A 21,612-nucleotide genomic window follows, 5' to 3' on the forward strand; every position below is an offset into this window, starting at 1 on the left:
GTCATATTCTGAAATATGCGGATATTATTCGGCGTTAGAGTTGTAAGATCTAAAAGATATTTTGAGAAAATTGAAATTAAATTTATTGCAAAAAATTTTCGATTGAAAATTAAACAAATGTTGATCTTAAATAATCGTAATTGTTTTTAATAATGGAAATTACTAGTGCGTCAATAGATTCTCATTCTTCTTATGTTCTCTATATATCTTCTTTTTATTATGATTATCATATATATTTTATGTAAAAGATATTGATATTGATGTTTACGATAAATTGGAGAACCTATAAATGTGCTTATGTTGGCCCGAAGGTACGATGTCTTTCTCCCTGAAGGGCATAACTGCGTGTTCTCTAGAAGGCTTTTGCTAACGCGTAACTTATGCCCACTCGCGCAATATCTCCAAAACTTATACAATATCCGCGGGACTGGGAGAAGGTGGCCCACATGGGTCTTCGAGTTTGCGTCTTCCTTACTTCCATGAGGAGAAACTTTGGCGCTACCCGGGAAAGAAGAAGTTCCATGACCTAGAGCGTTTCGTGCCTCTTGTAATATTCCGACAGACATTGCACGCTACCGAGAATGCACCTGCGATGCCAGTGTGTTAGGTAATGAGAGAGAATTAATATTAATTACAGGATTGTCAACGCATAGTTGACTTTTGGTAACTCGCTCGAGTACTCGTCAGAATTGTGCAATTCAAAGTTCTAACAAAAGGAGAAGTTTCACTTTAAGAAATGTTGAACAATAAAGTCGCGCATTTGTACCCACACATATACACTCTTAAACACAAAAATATAAAGTTGATTGTTTAAAATTAGTTTACTGTTGCTTTGCCTTTCTTCCAAGCCAATTATTTCGATATGCGTTATTTCATATTAAAATTATAAAATTTGAAATTTTTACCAAATTAGTTTACTATTGTTTCGCATTTTTTACAAGCCAATTATTTCGATATGCGTTATTTCATATTAAAATTATAAAATTTTTTGAAATTTTTACCAAATTTCTGTCCATAAGCGTTTCTAAAATTATTTTTATTTTTGATTGCTCATTATCACAATACCGATTTTATCGAAAATAATATCTTAATTTTCTTAGAAACATTAAATATTAAAAATATTATTTTTAATACTTTTATTCGAATATAATTTAAATGATATATAAATATATATATTATATATATGATGACTGAATACATTAAATTGCTGTATACTTGTTTGTTTTACATTATATTAAATACTTCGAAAAAGATAAGAAGTAACAATTGATTTTCTTGCTTCCAACAGATTCATCCACTTAAACATTGTATCTCTCCAGAGATACGTTTTCATCTGATTTACGTTACTGCACGTATCTTTACTCACAGTTGTCTTCTGTCAAGATAGAACAACGCAATGCAGTTTACATTATGCAAATCACGCGTACTAGTGTTTTCTCAAATGTCGCCCGATATTTACGTTCTTAAAACGCGTTTTTCTCTCTTTCTCTTTTTTCTCTCTCTCTCTTCAAGTTAAATAAATTATTTATAAATAAATTATCGATCTATTTATCTCTTTTTCTTTATTGCGGTAGCTTAATGTCAGTTCGTTCATAGCAGAAAGACACAAATCGTTATTGACGCTATCGCAAGTTACTGACGCAGTCACTAACTTGTTACGACAGAAGACGCGTTGACAGTTGGCTCACGTAGTTAATATTATGCCTGAAACAACGAGACACTCTAGGTGACAAAGCTAATGCCCCGTAAGCGCTTTCTTGCACGACATCGTCTGTCTTTCTGATGTCGTGAATGAATGTCTTTGGGACATTCCGAAGTGGCGTAACCTCAGCATGAATATTATGAGAAGCACGAGATAGATCTCAAGTTACGGAATGCAAGCTTCAAATATATATATATAGGTAACTCGATTTGATACATGGTATGTCGTCACGAATTTCTCGAAATAGAATAAATAAAAAGATGGCTGCTCTCTACGTTTGCTGCAATTTTTATGATTTAATCTAGGACAGTTATTTATCTCTATATTTAAAAAGCATACATCTCGAAGTAGTTGTTCTTTGTTTTCTAAATAATAGTAAACCGTCATTCTATCAGCATTCTGTATAAGCAATATTAAACTAAACGAAGATTAAATAAAATTCTTATAAAATATTTCGGAAACTTTGAAATTATTAGAAATCATGTTTTTCATATTTGAATTATCGTTCTTGACAGGTTATTTATTTTGCTGAAACTTATTTTTTTTATTAATTTATTATTCTTTTATATTTTCTCACATTTTAAATTTTATGTATATAATATATGTTTAATTTATGTATAATATATAATTTTTCTCTAATTGAAATGTTTAATAAGTAGGTAAAAAATAAAATTTTTTTAAATTATACAATCATATAAGGAGAATTAAAATCGCATAGAAATAGCAAGATTTTTAAGAAACCTTTCTGAAATACAAAATAACAAGTATAAGAATCATATATTTTCTTCATTCATTGTTATTTTTAAAAATCATAGACGATGCTATGCAAATTTAATTATTATCTATAATTGTTATTAAAAGAAAAGTGTGTTTATGAGTAATAATATTGAAAACAAATAAGATACTTTTTTACGTTATTATTATCTTTATATTATTATCTTTATGTGTCTGCTATTATGTCCTTTGAAAATATTATAGGAGTAGATGGTATAATTTGAATCAAATGTTGCAAATAGTGCATTTCGAAATTTGTCCTACTTATTTTTTTCCTTTTTTTCCTTATTTCTTATATCATAGTCGCACATCTATGTCAGTGTAGCGTTAAAATTTCCGCTTTTTGAACGTCACGTGACACGAATTCGAATCCACTAGCATGATTTTGTATACAAGGAGTGTAGGTGTAGATACGTATAAAAGAGAAAAAAAAAGCACTCTATAAAGTATAAAATAATATTAGCGATTGTTATGTTTAATAAAGGCTTTTTTTATAAATAAGAAATTATATTTTTATGCTTCTTTATGCTTACATGCAATGCTCATAATTTCCTCTGAAAAGTATTTCGATGCGATAAAGCAACTATTATTCTTTTTAAACTGTCATAAACTGAGATAAGAAATATGAACACTTCAAGGAGCCTCGAAAATCCTCCTTCCACTTGCTCTTTCTCTCGATGTTTCGTCTTCCCACATTATTTCTTCATTCAAACTCTCTTAAAACACTCTTGCTTACGGGAATTTCGAAGTACGACGACACGGCGGTGCACCGCCACGCGTCGTTCCTCCAACTCTTTACTCAGTAACGACGCTGCTCTTTGGAGCGAGACATCAAAGTTCCTGTTTCCAGGACGAAACGTAGAGCAAAATGCAAGCTGCCAAATGGAAGATCCGCACGCACGGCATCCGCATCGCAAGCCGGCATCGCGACGGTTTGAGGCTGCACGTCGGTGAACGCTCGGGCGCTTGCTGGAAAGCTTCTTCTGGGTCACGGGAGCGAGAATCGTCGGGAAGGTTACGCCCCATGTACCGACATGTGTCTGCTCCGTTATTTCCAACGCTCTCGCAAGAAATACACACAGAGCACCGGCGAAGCGGAAAGCCGAAGTTTCTTTCCCGTTCTGCGGAAATGCCTGTGCGAAGAGAGGACTCGCTGTAACGAGGGACCGACCGACCAGCGCTTACAAACGTAAGCGCGCGGAAGTTATCGAAGTAGTTCCGAGAGGCGGAATGGGAGAGATCATGCCGCCGCTGCTTTCCCTCGCTGCTTCCGAAACGAGGCGAAGATGCAGTCTGTAGATCGTGCCGTAGCTACATGTTGCCGGAAATCTTATGATAATGGTCATTGCGCCAGTTTGGACTAGCGTATCGTCGCCGTGAACCTCGGGATAAGGCGAGTTTCAGCAGCCGGCAGACGTTAACGCGGTTAGCGTTGTACTTTAGGTGATGAAGTTATCATCGCGCCGAAGGTGACGAAGTTAATATCGCGTCTCGGGTGAGATATCATCACCCGGTGGCGGTAACGCGGTTTAATCCCAACTATGGGATATTCTCGGGAACACCCTCGGAGAAAATGGAACTTCCTTTGAAACATCTAGCTTTCCTATGTCGGCTCCTAAGTTCCAGGAAAGAACAGACGGATTCGTGTGTCGAAGAACTTGTTGAACTTGAAGATATCAAGAAAGTTACATAGCATTCAAGCTACATAGCGTTCGAAGTATACGGCCGATCCTTTATGTAGCTAACGTTACGTCTACGAGGCTGAATTTCCCGCCGAGTTTCAACTGACGAAGTTGACAGTATCTCTTCTACTGAATCTCTTTTCGGATCGTATTCTAGGCTAAGTTTACATTGAACACACAGGGCGAGTCAAGTCAATTGTTAGCGACTGTTTACCTGAAATGAAACGCGCACGTCAAGATTTACCGTGTATGATTACTTTAACTGTAATAGGACTTATTTTGCTTTATACCTTGACAAATTGGAACATATGATTTTAACGCGATTCATTAAATGTTGCATCTGCTTATTTGTCTTTGTCTTCACGGCTGATAAAAAAGAGAAGTCGATTTGAAAATAATGCAATATCGAAAGTAGAACGATGATCATTAATCGAGAATGCAAAAGTGAATATAAAGGGAATCTTTCTGTAAAGGCATATTGATATTTTTTTGATCTCGATTGAAGTCGACTGGAATAATGCTCAAGAGGCAACGGAATACGCGAGAGTAGACGTTTGCAAAGTGTAATGTTACGCTCACGCGAGATTTCAGAATAGAAGCGACGTTGCAAAACGCCCCCGCGATCCTTTTATTCAACGTTTCACATTCGAAATTAGCAGATGGAAGGGTAAGCTTTGATGTTTGAGCCGTTGGTACGCTATCGTTAAGTTGCCGATGCAACGGTGGTTTTCGAGTAATTGCATCAGTGTAATATCGTCTTACGTGACATCAGTAGATGTGTCGGACATCGGAAAAAAGTGTCAAAATATAGAACTCGTAGAAAATATCTCGCGTTTCTTCTTCGGACGCGATATTAATCTCGCTCTCTTTCTTCAAGTCGCTGGAATTACGACGATGTTGTGCAAATAATCTGTAAAAAAAAATTCGATTTATTTCCGGATGTAACGGTTAATTACTGAGTAAGCGTTTCTGAAGCGCTGCCTGTGAAGGATTGCGCACGGTTGTTCGTTCTTGCACGTTTCCGACTAAAAAAACATCAGATAAAAAGAATGAGCGATAAGTCCTAGCGAGCAAAGAACGATTCTGAAAGAAATTCCACGACATCAAGCTCGTTAACAGAAAATTATCCAGCGTATCTAGTAAATAAAACTCCCAGATAAATATCAAAGCAATGCCACAAGCAGGCGCAAAAATTTCTTCCCAAGATTTATATATATGTGAAATATATATTTTTTTTCTTCTATCTTTAATATTTTAGAATAAAATTAAGAAAATTAATTTTTGATTATTTTTAATAAAATAAAATTTTAAATTAAGAAATTAAAGTTATTAATAATTTCAAGCTCTATTATTTACCATTTGGTAAAATATATTGATATGTGATATTTTCACAGGAATTTTTCATTATTATCGATTTAGGCAATTTAATCGATTTTTGTATTTTGAAATACAAGTTTTTTGACTTATATTATTGTTGGTAGAGTGTCAGCCAAATGAAGAAGAACAGGAGATAGGCGGTGCGAAGGAAGATTTAGGCGAACAGCATCGCTCGCGTTGAGTTGACACGCTCTAGACATGTCCTCCATGCAAACGAGCCCTGATATCTCCTGTTCTGTGAGAAAGGAATTTTCAAGCACATGACAACTAGAAATTTGGTTAATGTCACGCAATTTCTTAATAATTCCATAAAAAGCTTGATGCAATACATCTAGTTTGAAGAAACAAGTTATAGTAGCGTCTATGATATTTATATATTGGAGAACTTGAAATAATTTGATTTTGATCACTTTGTTGCATTAATTTCTTTTTTTTTTCAATTAAAATAATAACATTTATTAATTTTATTTATTTATTTGTTTATTTCATCAATTTTGAATTTGTTTTGTTGAATCTAGTTTAACAAATTTTTTTAAAAATTGCTTAGAAAAGAATAAACATTTTTTATTGAATAAAAAATTACATAATAAATGTTGAAGTAAAGATTACATATTAAATGAATTGCGCTGTCATTCACCGATAAGTCTGCATCTATTTTAGATATGTAATGATGTAAAGTGTGCAGATTTCTCTAAATCTCCATTGACCTTAATTCTGTTTTATCAAGCAGCCATGTAAAAATTCAGATTTTTTTTCTTGAGCCTCGATATGTCGAATATCTCTCATCAGAAACATTATCGATATCGGTAGAGATTATTTGGAAAACTTGTTTAATATCTTACGATAAAATCTAGAAATTTCGAGAGAACTTGTTTATTCGCATTAATAGATATCATCAACTCTCGGATACGAGAGTTACTAAAATCATCAAACTATGTCACATTTCAAATATATTCCGATTTTCCACAAATGTAAAACTTGATCAATATCCTCAAATATTTGGCAAATACTTCCTTTAATTTATGTTTCCAAATTGTATACGATAAATTGATTTATCACATTCATAATGCAATACTTTACGCATAATGTTAAGAATTTAAAAGTATAGAGATAATACATACAATAAGTAAAATAAAAATTTATATAAAGAAAAATATAAACTTTTTTAAAAATATATGTCTTTATATAATATTAAAATTATATTTTTAAAAATATATCTATGTTTTCCGAACAGAATTCAAATTTTTATGGTAAATCTATTAGTCGGCGAAAAAATATAAGATAAAAAATATTTTACAAACTTGCTATATTGACAAAAAATACACGGGATAAAACCAACATATACAATTAATTGCCTTTATTAAAACAAATATGTAATTAATTGAGCTAATTATATAATTAATGCAATTAAAATTTAATTTAATTTATTCAATTGATTGAATACGATTATTAATACAGTTGTATTATTGACACATGATGATATGCTATTGTATTCCAACACTATAGTTTGTTTACTTATTCAATAAATTATTGTAGCTTTTACATATATTTCGCAATATGTCAATTATATCTTTTTATAATATTTTTATAAAATATATCCTTGTGAATCTTATGAAGTACCGTTAATATTAATTTAATGAAAGGAAATTTCAGCAGTAGTTCTCTAAATTTTAATGTTTCATTATTTTTTACATTAGAATGAATAATTCTGATATAGGTACGTATAAGTTCCAAAATTAACTGTGAACTAAATCGTTTAGAATTCTGTCTTCATTATTGAATAAAGTGTCGTCGGGAAAATCAATAGAATCATGTTTGATACATCATAGATAGAAGTTCACACATACGTTCGTGTAGCTGTAACTGTAACAAGAAGGCGGCAGAGTAAATAAAAGTCGCATAAAAAATTTTGAAGTATCTAACTTTCAATGACCTACTTGTCCCAGCTGTTTCTTCCGTAAAACAAATTCTCTCGACGTCTCGATTCGCATCAAGCGGACGAAGAGTTGACGTTTCCGCAGACGCGAATCGAGATCGCGCCGATAACTTTCGTGTTTACATCGTCGTGATGGTTTACATCGTAGAGTGCTGGTGAATGAAGACGCGAGGGACGCACGGCAACGACGGTGGCGGCTTTGAAGCAGGTTTGAACGGGCCAGCCGGAAAAATATGGTGCACGAGGGCACGGGTCTATGGCACGCAGCAGGATTCAACGCATCGAGGTGGCTGATGATCATAATACACGGATACCGAGCCACCACCCTCGTTCTCTACGTCCTGCTCAACGTATTGGTGCGCACCGGTAAGTATAATCATCTTCCGGAATTTCCTGCGATGGGGTTTTGTTTTTCCGCGGCTTGTTTGCGCACGCTACGTTCCTTGTCAAAGCTGAGCGGATTCTGGAGCTGCGTAAAGTAGATACAGCTTCGAGCGCTATTCGCATCGGATGCTTCTTTTTGCTTTACCTATTTGACATTCTTTCACATACATACATACACACATACACATATGTCCATATATTTACCTACGCATATGCACATATATATATTTATATATTTTCCCATGAAAATTTATTCTATAAATATTATGTATTTCTATAAAATTTATTCTATATATTATATTTTTATTCTAAATATTGAACTAATAAAAAAAAACGATAACCATGTATGTGTTACTTTAATAACAAGAATAATAATAATAATTTTTTATAAAATAAATGACAAATTATTTGATAATTATATCAATTAATCGTTTATGAATATTGCTCATAGTTAATTTAAAAACGGAGACTTTATATACATGAGATTTCTCGAGATATACAGGGTTTTCGAAAAGTCCGAAAACGGTCGAATATCTAAAAAATAAAGCATTTTAGAGAAAAATGTTTCAAATAAAAGTTGTTTGGTTTAAAGAGAGCTATAAAATGGTGGCAATGGTTTGACCTTGAATAGTCGCTGGAAGGTCACATGAAGGTCACCTTTAATTTCTTAAATGGAACCTACTATTTGTCATTGCATATTCTTGTAGCTTATCTCGAGAGCTTTCCAAAACACTATAATTAAGTTAGTTTTCATTAAGTACTTTCCGAGTTATGAGGCTTGAAATAATTTCTTAATTTTACATAAACCGTAAAATATCTTGTAAAATATTCATTTTCCGATTATCTTACCTTAATACTTTTACGTACAAAATAATGAGAGGAATCAATTGGTGTAAAGAAAACACATAATTGTTTCGAAAAAAAAAATGTAATTGTTAATTGCAAATTACATTTTTTTTTTCGAAACAATTATGTGTTTTCTTTAGACCAGTTGATTCCTCTCATTATTTTGTACGTAAAAGTATTAAGGTAAGATAATCGAAAAATGAATATTTTACAAGATATTTTACGGTTCATGTAAAATTAAGAAATTATTTCAAGCCTCATAACTCGGAAAGTAGAGCTACAAGAATGTGCAAAAATATATAGGGTGTTCCATTTGAAAAATTCAAGGTGACCTTCATGTGACCTTCCAACGACTATTCAAGGTCAAACCATTGCCACCATTTTATAGCTCTCTTTAAACCAAACAACTTTTATTTGAAACATTTTTCTCTAAAATGCTTTATTTTTTAGATATTCGACCGTTTCCGGACTTTTCAAAAACCCTGTATATTTCATGGGATCATTCTCCTGTTATGTGCAGCCTTGGAATTATTTGATATCTATAAAAAGTAGTTTGAATAAAATCTTTTTCTTTCCTCGATAAGATTTTATAAGCTGTTTCGTTTATATAATATATGAATTCGTGGCTGAAACAAGTTTACAGTTTATTTCTGCTACTTCAATGCTATATAAAATAAAAATTATAAAAAAAGAACAATGTAATTACAGACATTATTTGAATATATAAAAGATTCTTGCGATTATATTGCATTAAATATTTTAATAACATCCTTTATCAAAATTTTAAATTTCTATTATAAATTAATAATGATAAATAAGTCTGTTTTTATTGTAAATAATTTTACGTAAACAATTATAATATTGTCAATAAATAATTAATAATTGTTAACAATTATTTTACGTTTATGGCTCGCAAAAATTTATTTATATATATAAAAGAGATTTATAAAATTTTATCCAAAATTCAAGTATACTTATCTTGCTTATCTCTCAAATATTGTAGCAACAATGATAAATTGGCGTTGGCAATCTAGACACACGATATGATATGACGATACATCATAGTTTACCACTCAAAGGATTAATGCATTTAAATTACGTTCTAGTATGCACAGATATACTGCTGCATATCGATATGAGCATTAAAAGTAGAATCTGGCTGCATTTGTATTCACCATATTATGTTTTATGAATTCGATAACATCATTTGTAAATAAAACGATGATACACTTGCCATTCAATCACTTGCAATAAAATTTATAAAAACATTTATTATTTTGCGTCAATATCAATCATGTTATTAATAAAATTTGAATCATTTTGCATACTTTCAATCCCGTTTTAAAGATATATTTCATAGTTAGTAATCAAAATTGTGCATGTTTCAAAGATTTGATAAAAAATATTTATTTATACAAAATAAATTAATAACTATATTAGGTAAAAAAAATATATATATACATTATGTTTTGCATGTTAATGCATGTTTATTCGAAATATACACATTAAAATTGCTATGAAAAATTAATATTGTTTTAAATGTATTTCAAATATGTGAGTTTTATATAAGAACGCTATAGCACTTTATATGTAAAACGTATATAAACAGATATGAATAAAAATGTGTGAAAAATATTCTAAACATCTGCATCGTATAAAATATGCGCCCAAAAATGCAAAATTTCACGCACGCTGTTTTATTAAAAATACAACTTTTACCCTTTTTAGTACAGAAAAACTTTATTTTTTGGCTGTGGAGATGCAACAGATAAAATCCAAGTTGCATTATTGTAAAATTATTGAAGGAAAAAATTTGATAAACATTTGCTGTGTCTTATATTGCATTATTCCAAATATATTTTATTTCTATCGTTACATTGATTTCTCTCTTGTTAGAAATTAAAAAAATATGAATATATGAATATGAATACATATTTATTCAAATATATTCATATACATATCATATTCTTATTTCATCAAATAAAAAAAATTTAACATACTTTATGATTTATATTAAATTATTTTAAGTTAATTATATATATATATAAGTGATTATCATTTCAAAATTAAAAAAAATGATCGTTTTTATTTGTTAATAGTACAATTAATGGTAGCCGGTTGAATGTGGAACATATACATAACTCTTAAAATGTTATATGTAATGTGAAGAAATATAAAAAATTGATATTTCAAATAGTCTCGAAGTTGTTGCTCGTAACAATTTTCACGATGACAAATGGACAACTCACTCCCTTGTTCAAGTCTGAAAATATTGCACAGCTTGGAATAAAACGTTTATTCTTAAAAAATAGATTTCATAAATCTACACGGGAAAAACTAGCCGCGCGATAAAAAGGGGAGTAGAGAAGCTAAAAAAGAATAAAACGCAGCTGTGTCAGTCTTTGGAGAAATTTGGTGAAATGCTCTTAAACATCACACCATGCACAACGCGCTGCCACAGTAAAGTCTTTATTGCTATTTGAAGTTGAACCTTTGAGATCATTATTTTTCGGGAAGTGCATCTATGACCTCCCATATACGCGACGATATCCTCTCTGGATTCTTTATTAGAAAGGATCCGTAAAAAAAAATCCAGGATCGCGCACCGTCTGTTGCCAAATCAGCCTTCAACGGAATCTTTATACACTCTCAGTTCGACAAAGCAACGATTACGTCTATTCGAATACACGCCCTGACGGCCACGATCCAATTATCGGCCTGTAAGTTTCAATCAGTTCGAGTAGAAAGTATCCACATCCGACAGTTTCGATCAGCATCCCGTGAGGAAAAGTTTTGAACGTGAAATTTCCGATTCGATCCTAACTTGGACATTCGAAAGAGTGTATAACTAAGTCTATCTTTTTAAAATTGAACATGGTTAGGTGTGAGTACATAGTGGTTGTGAAAAAGAAAGGAAAAAAGGAGAAATTTGAAAAAAAAGAGAAAAAGTACTTGAAACTTTAAATCAAGAAGAATCATCAGCTCATGCTATGTGTATTTCTAGCAAGAATATGTACAATATACATACAGTTTCACGTATAATTGATAGTTTTCAAAAGAAGATAACAAGTTCCTTCACTTCCATCATGTATGAATAAATAGTTTGCACATTGTTCGCGTCGTAGCACGATTATATCATTTCCTGGATATTGCGAGTTGATAGCGTCAGTGGGAAAACGTATTTTCCTCGAGGAACGTAATGGTGAGAACTACAAATCGTTGCGATATATGGCTCTCGTGATGTTTGAGATGTCGTTGCGCGTATGTGTGAGCGGATAAAGTTCTACAAAGCCGACGTCTCCGTTTAGCGGAAATGGTGTTCAACCTCCATTTCCCGAAACAACGCACGTAAAAGGATTTTTGGCGACAAAGTTGAGAACTATTTTTGTGACACTTGCATTTAAATTCACGTTCACGTTCGTTGATTGTATTTGGAAGTACATATATGCATAATAAACTTTCATTCACAAATTTCACATACATTTTATGAGTAGTAGCGCCTGTTTATTTTTAAAAAAAGTTTCATTTACTTTTTAGGTCAAAGAGAGAGAGAGAGAGAGAGAGAGAGAGAGAGAGAGAGAAGGAAGGACATTCTCACATACAATGAGTGCATTAAAAAGAAAAGTTTCTTATAGTATAAATTATTTCTTATAGTACAAAATAATTTTTATCATATCATATGTAATTAAAAATTAAATTCTCATGCGGATTAAATTGCAGTTAAATTATAAGACATTTAACGACTCGTAAAACGGTATAAGGACTGTTAAAAGAATAAAACGATGTCGAACTAAGAAGTTATCTCCTAAAAACATGATGTAAGTACCGGAAGTAGTTGGAGTATAAAAACTTCGTCCAATAACCAACCTCGAAGTAAATGGCAGCTATATATTAATCATTAAAGACTCCATTTAAACGTTTTTATCGATTGCAAAAGACTATTTTCACCAACTAATATTACTAATTAACTATTTTCACCAAGCATTTACAAATTAATATCAAATTTGCTCTTGGAGTTCTTCTCATATAGGATTCTTCTAAATTCCAAATAATTATTGCAACTAAAGTAACTACAACAGAGTTTTAAGGCCTATTAATGCTGTATGATTTTCGAAATACGTATACGTTGCAAAAATAATAAGCAATGTATACGGTTTACGACAAATATTAAATATGACGGTTCGACAAATATTAATTATTATTAAGCATTTTGATAATTTACTTTATCTCGTACAAATTTTCTACATATTTATTGTTAATTTACGGCTGTATTTGCAATAAATTACATCAGATAGAAGGTTCAACTTAATGGAAAATGTATGCGCAATTGGAAATTTATTTAAATCAGCAATAGATTATCTTATTGATCTTGCTTCCATATAGATAGTATTAGATTTAGTTTATTCTATCTGATTATAAGATAATATTTTTATTTTTTACTTTTCTGTATTTTTTTGCTGTGTGTGTGTGTAGCAAAAATACAGAAAACTAAATGTATGTTGAATAAAGATATTATCTCAGATAGAATAAGGATATTGTCTATATGAAAGCAAGATCGATAAGCTATATATAATCTATTGATCTCTCTCTCTCTTTCTATATATATATATATATATATATATATATATATATATATATATATATACATATATATACATACATATAGAACGCGAGAATTATTATTATTATAAATTTTTCAATCTGACATATTTGTGAATATTTTTTTTAACATGTAATTCGTTTTAACCTTTTCTTCTTTTTTTCTTCTTTTTCGTCTTTTTAATTATTCTTATTTTCAAACATAAGCTTCAATTTTCTATAAATTCATGTATTCATCCTAAAGAGGATGAGTATGCTTGAGACTCACTTACATAATCACGCATATTTCCATATTGCCACTTAGGTAAGGCATCTAACTTAACCATTGCCATACAGCGCACAAATTTCATTTCTCATTTTTGTTTTTTCCATTCGAGACTATGTGATCGAAAGTAAGTGAAAAAGTACCTGAAACTTTTCGGTATTAATAGATTTCCGATTGGCAAACGAAGACGATTTGCGACGATTTATTAATAGCAACATATTTTTAAAGTGGAAAGAATTGAAAAAGATATTTATAAAACAGGAGCATTAATTTTCTTTTATCTTTTGGTATGCGCGAGGAAATAAAAGTTTAGTTTGTGTTGATACACTCGAATAAAAGCAAAATCAGAGTATTGTCTTCGTTATTCACGCAATAATAGTATTTCATGTGTTGATTGGTGAGGAAAGGAAGCAACAACATGTATGTCCACGATATTATAATAACACGAAAATCAGTCGCTAAAGTAAGTGACGGAATAACATTGCGGAAATAACAGCGAGTATATATTGAGGACGACAAGAGAGAAAATAAAGGTGTGATATTGGAGTATCCTCGAGAGATGATTTTTAATATTCACAGATACTGTTGCGTGTGTTGATTTTCTCGCTTTCAGTACATTCAGTCGTTCGCTGGAGAGTTTCAATGTGTGTATTTCTCGAAAACCTGGCTCTTTGCATACTTTAACACGATTTGAGCTGTTGACTGAAGAGGACATTTTATGGGTGCACTAACCCTTAACGTCAATGCACTTCTCAGTACTAGATCTACACATTGTTGAGTTACAGGCTGGAACGCATTGAATGGATATCTTGAATGAGAATTTTCCCGAAATACTCGATCCTTAATCGATGACGGGAAATCGAGTACCATATGTTTACTATATCAGAGATAAATGTATACAACTAAATGTTTTAATCATTTTTTAAATCTCTCTTTTATTTACTTTTCAGTTCTCTTTTTCTCTTTTTTTTTTGATGTTCCTAAGAATAGAATAGAAAAAAACATACATATCTCTAAAAATTTTCTAATTTTTAAAACTAATCTTTTTCTTCTAACTAATATTGTCTTCAGTATTTTACCATTTCATCCATACTCATTTTACTATTACATCTATACATACACACATATTTCAGCATCGATCGAATAAGAGATAATTAACACACGATAATTAACTCTTTGAAAGTTAGGTACAATTTTAAAAAAATTTGCAGCCTCAAATATTATTAACATGTCTCTTTTAATTAAGAATTCAGAATTCTCTTTGAAATGTATAATTATCATTATTGATCCACTCAGCAAAAATCATTAAAGCGTCACATAAAAATCGCGACAGTCGATCGAGGATTATTAATGCTAATTCGCAATTCGCACACTTGTAATTTCAAAATTTACATTCGGACATAAATTGATTCACGCAATTACAATTAATGTTTCTTCAATTTGTTTCTAGAAATGCTTTTCAATATTTCAATAACAAATGTTGCAAATAGATCGTCTGTGAACTGAATGCAATAACCTGATACGCATTGTGCGAGCAAGTCGACCCTATGAATAGAGTTTAGAAAGTACTGTTTTAGTTTGAGAGTAACTCCATGTGGGGTCCAAGCGAACGCAACATCGGCGAGCGTCATTGTTTTCGATCCCGGGACAAAAAGCACTCGATATGCGAACAGCTTCTGGAGTAGTCTAGAGTCTAGACGGAAGTGTCAATGCATAAAGCCGTTGTACCTTATGGGGTCATAAAGAATTTAGAACTACGAAAAGAAATCTAGAATTGCAAAGGAAGAAAAGAAGAAGAGAAAATTCCTATCTTGCGACATGTACTTCTTCTCTAAACTCGTAGTCTTCAACGAAAACATGCTGTATCGCGAAATAAAGTTTTGCGATATGAATTGCCACGTAATTCCGCGAGCATTATTATGTTTGTCGCAAATATTGTATCAATCTCTCTGACGGGAAGATGCACTCCAATCCTAATGCAAAAACGTGCGCGGCGCGAGAAGCTTAATGGATCGATCACCGCCCGTCAGGAATATATAATAGACTCAGCCGCGGCGTGAAGTTGTGAATTACTTTATCGGAAAAGATAAAAAGTCGGGTCGTGAAAGATTAATCGGCGTGCCGGCGCGCGACACGCTCCTTCATCAAGCGTGTGTACCCATCTTTGTGTATTCATCTCTGAAAACTGTCACCAATCGCTCGCTCGTCCCTGTGCGCGCGTATTTGCTATTCAAATGAGCGGAGGGACGTGTCGATAGAAGTCCTTAAGTGCATAAACGACGAGCAGCGTGGGAGAGGCTCGGCTCAGTTCGGTCGAGGCGATAAAGCGACGGTCGACCACAAATTACGAAGACGGAGACGCAGTTTCGCGAGGCCGTGCTGCCTGATAATCGAGAGCGTCAATAAAGTAGCGGCTCTGCCAACAATTAATTATGGATCCTATCGACGTACCGCGCACGTAACTACCGTTACTATCATTAGACCGCCGTTAAATCGGAATGAGATCGAGTGAGGCATCCGAGATATGCAGGGTACGCTTATGCAAAGAGAGCTGCGTATTTTCGCGACTGGAGAAAAATCACGGCACCAGTCGAGACGTTCCGCCTCAAGGAAACTTTTATCTACGTCAGTTTCTTTTTTTCCGTTGGATTGATTGCGAGACACTGTCTCACCGATCGATTCTTGTTGCGAACTCGTTTTATGTTTAATCCATTTTATCGTACAATTTAATATCATATTATCGAGATGATGTTGTTTGTAAGAAATCGTTATTGGTTTAAGTTTTATATGTTTTTCAGGAGAATTATAAAATAAAAACATCAATTCTCTTATACATTTAAAGATATAAACGTCCGTGCAACCATTTCGATGTGTCAAAGCGATCTGAAGCGTCACCGATTCTAATTTATTTACACTCGTGCTCGAGAAACAAAAGAATATTTTTAAAAGAGAGAACTATGATAGCTTTAATAATTCAAATAATAACATGAAATACAAGGAATAATTAATAAAAATTGTCATCGTAAGGATAATGTATATGCAAAATATTAGTAAAGAAAGAAAGAGAGATAGAGAGAGAAAGAAACCTATTTCTAAAAAGAATCTTTTTCCACATTATATAATATATGATAGAAATTACTCATTAATTTAATAATTCCTAAGCTTTGCGCTAGTGAAATTTGTTATTTCCACACATTTGCTGCAAACATTTGTTAATCAATTTAAAAGATAAATAATTACTGTGTGGCAGTTTTGATCTAGTTTGTAAATACATGTGTGCATGTATATGTGTGTATGTCAGGTATGCGTAAAATTAATCTATAAATTTACTCGCCGCGCAAATCTCGCGAAGTACAGCTTCGCTATAAAAAGCACTTGTGAATGATTAATCTGATCGCGCTTGGAACTGAATTACCTTATTAATACCGTATTAAAAGGCGTATAAAATCCTGACAGCAAGAAAGTGCACTTAAACTTTGTACGGTCCGTTTAAGAATTAACAATCGGGGAATCATTAAGGTCGGAATTTCGCGCTCGATATCCGCGAAATTATTCTCACGGCCTTCCGAAAAGCGATGTAATACAGCGTAAAGCGTTTAAATATGCGATTTACACGCTTCTCGCTCTATTCTCTGATGCAAATAAGACAACTTACACACACACGTGCACACGAGCAAAAGTTCCTCTATCTGTTGCAAATTATGACACCGTTTAATACGCGCGGCACATACCGTGCGGATGCGAGCGTGTTCGCGGATTACACGCTCCGATACTTGGTAACAAACTGCGCCGAATTCGCGTGTGACAACGATATTCACCGCGGCGTAATAAAGCACGGGTTGCGGCTTCGATATACCGTGAAATTCAGGACGGCTGGCGCTCGCGCCAGGTGTGCTACTTCCGTTTATCTTACACATTGATTTGTTTCCGCGGTGGCTTAAGCATGCGACCCCGAGCGAACGTACTCTGCGCGCTCAGGAAATTTCGACGCGCTAAAAAGCTTACCGCCGTAAGCTCGCCTCGAAGAGTTTCGAACCGAGTTTCTCGAACTGTTTAAGATAGTAGCGCGGTAGTGGTGATCGAAGTGACTCCGGGATCCACCCTCTTCTGCAAGGGATAGAAAGAGAGTCGGAATTTTGAGGGACCGTGCTTACTTCGTTAAAGTTACGCCCGCGGCAGACTTCTCGAGATCTTTGCGCGAGTTCATTTAAAGACTTTCGTTACTGATTGGTGAGAATGTTAGATTCGCGGACTTATCCAGGATGATTTGAAGTAATTGGCGGAGGCGGTGTACTTGAAAACTTTAGGGAAAATCAGATAAATCACAGAGAAAGATTTCAGATTTTATATCAGAAAATAATTTTATATTGATAATTTCAAATAAAATGTTTCTATCAAAAGGGAATTTATCCATAATATTTTATATTATTCGTAAAATTATGTATGTAATGTATAACGTGTTTTCGCACATTTAAAATGTATTAGATTTAAAATGTATTGTTTATGATTCACGTATTTTGCATTTACGCATACGCTATGTATGTTTTACAATATGGCTTAATAATTAATTATTTAAAAAATTTTTTTTAAGAATGATAAAAAAATTAAATGACATGATAGAGAAAATTTGTCTTTTGTTCTTTTAAATATTTTGACCATATTTTTAAAAATAGTTCCATTTCTCTCTTATATGTACGAGTCGCATGTGGTTAATGCCGTGGGATTAAGTAACAATGAAAAAAAGCTCAGTTTTAGTGAGACTTTTATGTAATTATTTTAAAATTAATGCAAATTCCTCAACTGTAAAATCTGAATTTACGTAACTACGAACTGCGGAATTCGCAAATGCGATATTAAGCGAAAACTTTTTCTCGGTTCTCGTTACAGTTACCTTACGCGATAATCATAATGGATATAAAGGTTTCTTTCGTCGGTATGTGTGCGGAATATAATTTTATTTTTATCAATGTTATAAATTAAAATTTTACCTCTCCGTTATAATTCTTTGAATGCGTTAAATTTCACGTCGTGCACGTTTGTGACACGTACTGTTTAATCTGGTTAAACATGAACATTTGTGCCATCCATTGAGCACACATATACATGGCAGGAAAATATTTCTCTCGAAATATTAAAGATTGAAAATTCTTTTTTTTAATGTAAAACTTGTTAAATATCAAAAGAAATATTTCAAAATGTTAAACAGTGGAACGATGAAATTAAAAAAGCGTAATTGACCGTTCGAGATTAATATCTTTTAAAAAACGACACGTACAATCAAACGCCAACATCACTAAAACTGAATATCCCATGGCTTGTTGCGCGACTGAGCCTCTAGCGAAATTTTGAAGCTCAATGCATGGCTGAAAAGCAAATTAATCGCCGTAACTGTAACCGATGCTCGTTTGGCCGCTGGCTAAATTTACCACGATTTATTCGCATTCGAGCGCGCGCTTTCTCGCAGTACGAGTAGCGCAATTTCGTGACACTAAATAAGCTCTAGTAAAAGAAAATCAAGACTATACATCATACATGTCGCTAAATATACTTGCACGAGCCAACAAGAAGCGGGATCCGGGTGTGTTTCATACTCTATATATCCGAGACCATCTGCACGTTCGTCTGGTGGGAGTATCTTTCTCCTTTTCTCCTTTTACTCATTTCTAGATTCTCGCACTTCTACGAGAAATGTCCACACACAGAAATAGTATATTTAAGTGAAATAGAATTAGCGCGTATAACATGTCAAATAAGTTTAACGATTTAAAGGATACAAAGAAAACGAACGATACAACGAAAAGAGTATGATATAAATGTGTCAGGTTAAAAAAGCTGTATAAATATATATATATATATATATATATATATATATATATATTGATGACTTTGTGTTCTATTTGTTAAATGTGTCATAAAATGTAGAGCCCCGAGGCGTGTTTCCTCTCGCAAAACCGTCTCTATCTCGTTGTAAAAATATCGTTTTTCCCCCATTTCTGATTTATTTTTTATATAAACTAATGCATTGCACCGAATAATTAGTTACGGTTTGTAAACTATTGCATTTTGTAAATTATTGCAGTATTGTAAACTATTATTTTATATTTTAAAACATATTATATATTTTACTATATAATTGATGTTTAATCTTGAGAATTGTATTAACATATTAATATCGCAATATTGTATTAAAATTTGTAAAAAGCTATCTAGTAGCCGTATCTTAAAAAAAGAACATAAAGTTGATTATTATAAAATAATTTGAAGTTGCTTCTTTCCCGTGACGTCAATTAAATTTTGATATGCACTCTATATTATTTCGTATAAATAGAGGAGAATATTGAACGAAAATTATGTAATTTGACAGCTCGAACGTATATTAAAAAAATTAATATAGAATGTGGATAATTTTATTTGTTTGATGTGAATTTACTGCTTTTGAAGCACGAAAAAAAATGTAATATACTTCTTTCGAGTGCAATATATTGAAAAATTATCATTACAGAGATTGTATATTTTCGCATCATTTTTAATGTCGAACGTGGAATTAGGATTCACTCGTGACATGTTGCTTTCTCTCTTTCGCTATTGGTAGAAAATTAATAAATATTAAATTAATAAACAATTAAAAGATTATTTAAAGATTATTTAAACAGAAACAAGTATTTTATCGAAAATATTTTCTTAAGAGATAAAGGAACTTGAATAAATATTTGATATTATGATTGATAACAAATAATATAAAATTATATAATATAAAATATATAAGATAAAATATATAAAATAAATAATATAATTATATATAAAATATAAAATATATATAAAATAATAATATATAAAAAATAATAATATATAAAATATAAAATATATAATATAATTATACAATATAAAATAATATAAAATCTATTAGAGATGTTTATAAATCACCCAATGTTTATAAAACCTTTATACTATCTTTATATAAGGATATAGTTCTTACCAAGAGCGCCATTAATTATACTACTATTAGCAACTGGAAGAAACGGCGGATATATAAAAAAGGTCATAAACGCGGTTTGTCTACCTCGAAATGGAAATTCGAGATAAATTATTTTGCAGTTTGGAAGTGCTTTGTGACTTTTATAAAATTATATACCCGCTTTTCAGTAAAAATGGTACGTTTATTGTACGGTGACGATTTGCAATTATATATAGCTTTCCACAGTCAGTTGTTCAATCAGCATAAATCTCTATCCATCTTAATTTCAGTGTAAATACATCTACAATCCTCTCACTCGGAAAGCATCGCAGAATACTCGTCTAGTGGATTAGTATCTTAAGAGTAGAATCGATTGGCACTCACCGATGGGCTACGAGAATTTCGAAATAAAGGATATTTCATTAATATTCTTTTTTTTTAAACAATTAAAATGCTGTTTTAAAAGCAATTAAAATGTTTAAACATTTGCATTTCAGTAATATTAAGCGAATCAATAGCCATTATTTTAACAACTGAATACAGCTTTTATAAAACTATTTCTTTGTGTTGGCTACACAGAATTACAAAAGCTTTTAGAGGCGGGAAGTACATGCACAAATTTATCTCGGAACGGTCGAAATTGCATCCAAAATAGAAAACAATGGAATAATGATCGTTTTAGGTATTAGTTTCCAATCCGATATGGCATCTCCAATTATCCTCTGCAAATTGACGTGCAAAATATCATAACACCTTAATTGTTTTTCATTTTTAGCTCAATTACGATCAACTTCCGCCAATACAATTGCGCATCTTTATATGACGTGAAACTTTTACAATTATATATTGTAAATGCCGAGAATGTTTATACTAATGTAACTGAAACTGTAGAACTATTCGATTGATAGAACAGAGAACTTTCCTTAGCTTGATAAAATCTAAATTCAAATAGTTTATTTTGAAAATTACTAAATCTAAACTATTTCCAGGAAGAGTTATAAATACACTTATAAATATATGATTAATAACACACACAGTTACATATATTTACAAGATGCATACATATGCATGTACACGAACCGCTTTTTCGCG

General features: G+C 32.2%; 1 protein-coding gene across 2 annotated transcripts in view; it reads left to right on the plus strand.

The window, feature by feature from the left end:
- The window catches only part of LOC145969909 (lachesin), a 118,180-nt gene that overhangs the window by 38,688 nt on the left and 57,880 nt on the right, over window positions 1-21,612 (plus strand). For both annotated transcript variants that reach the window (XM_083096236.1, XM_083096234.1), the window contains exon 4: window positions 7,620-7,837. In XM_083096236.1, coding sequence (XP_082952362.1) covers window positions 7,705-7,837 — 133 coding nt within the window. In that variant the 5' untranslated portion in view covers window positions 7,620-7,704. The remainder of the gene's footprint in view (window positions 1-7,619; window positions 7,838-21,612) is intronic.

Source organism: Camponotus vicinus, unplaced genomic scaffold (assembly GCF_025532165.1).
Source record: "Camponotus vicinus isolate PSW18456_S1 unplaced genomic scaffold, iyCamVici1.0 SCAF_4, whole genome shotgun sequence".
Classification (NCBI taxonomy): Eukaryota; Metazoa; Arthropoda; class Insecta; order Hymenoptera; family Formicidae; genus Camponotus; species Camponotus vicinus.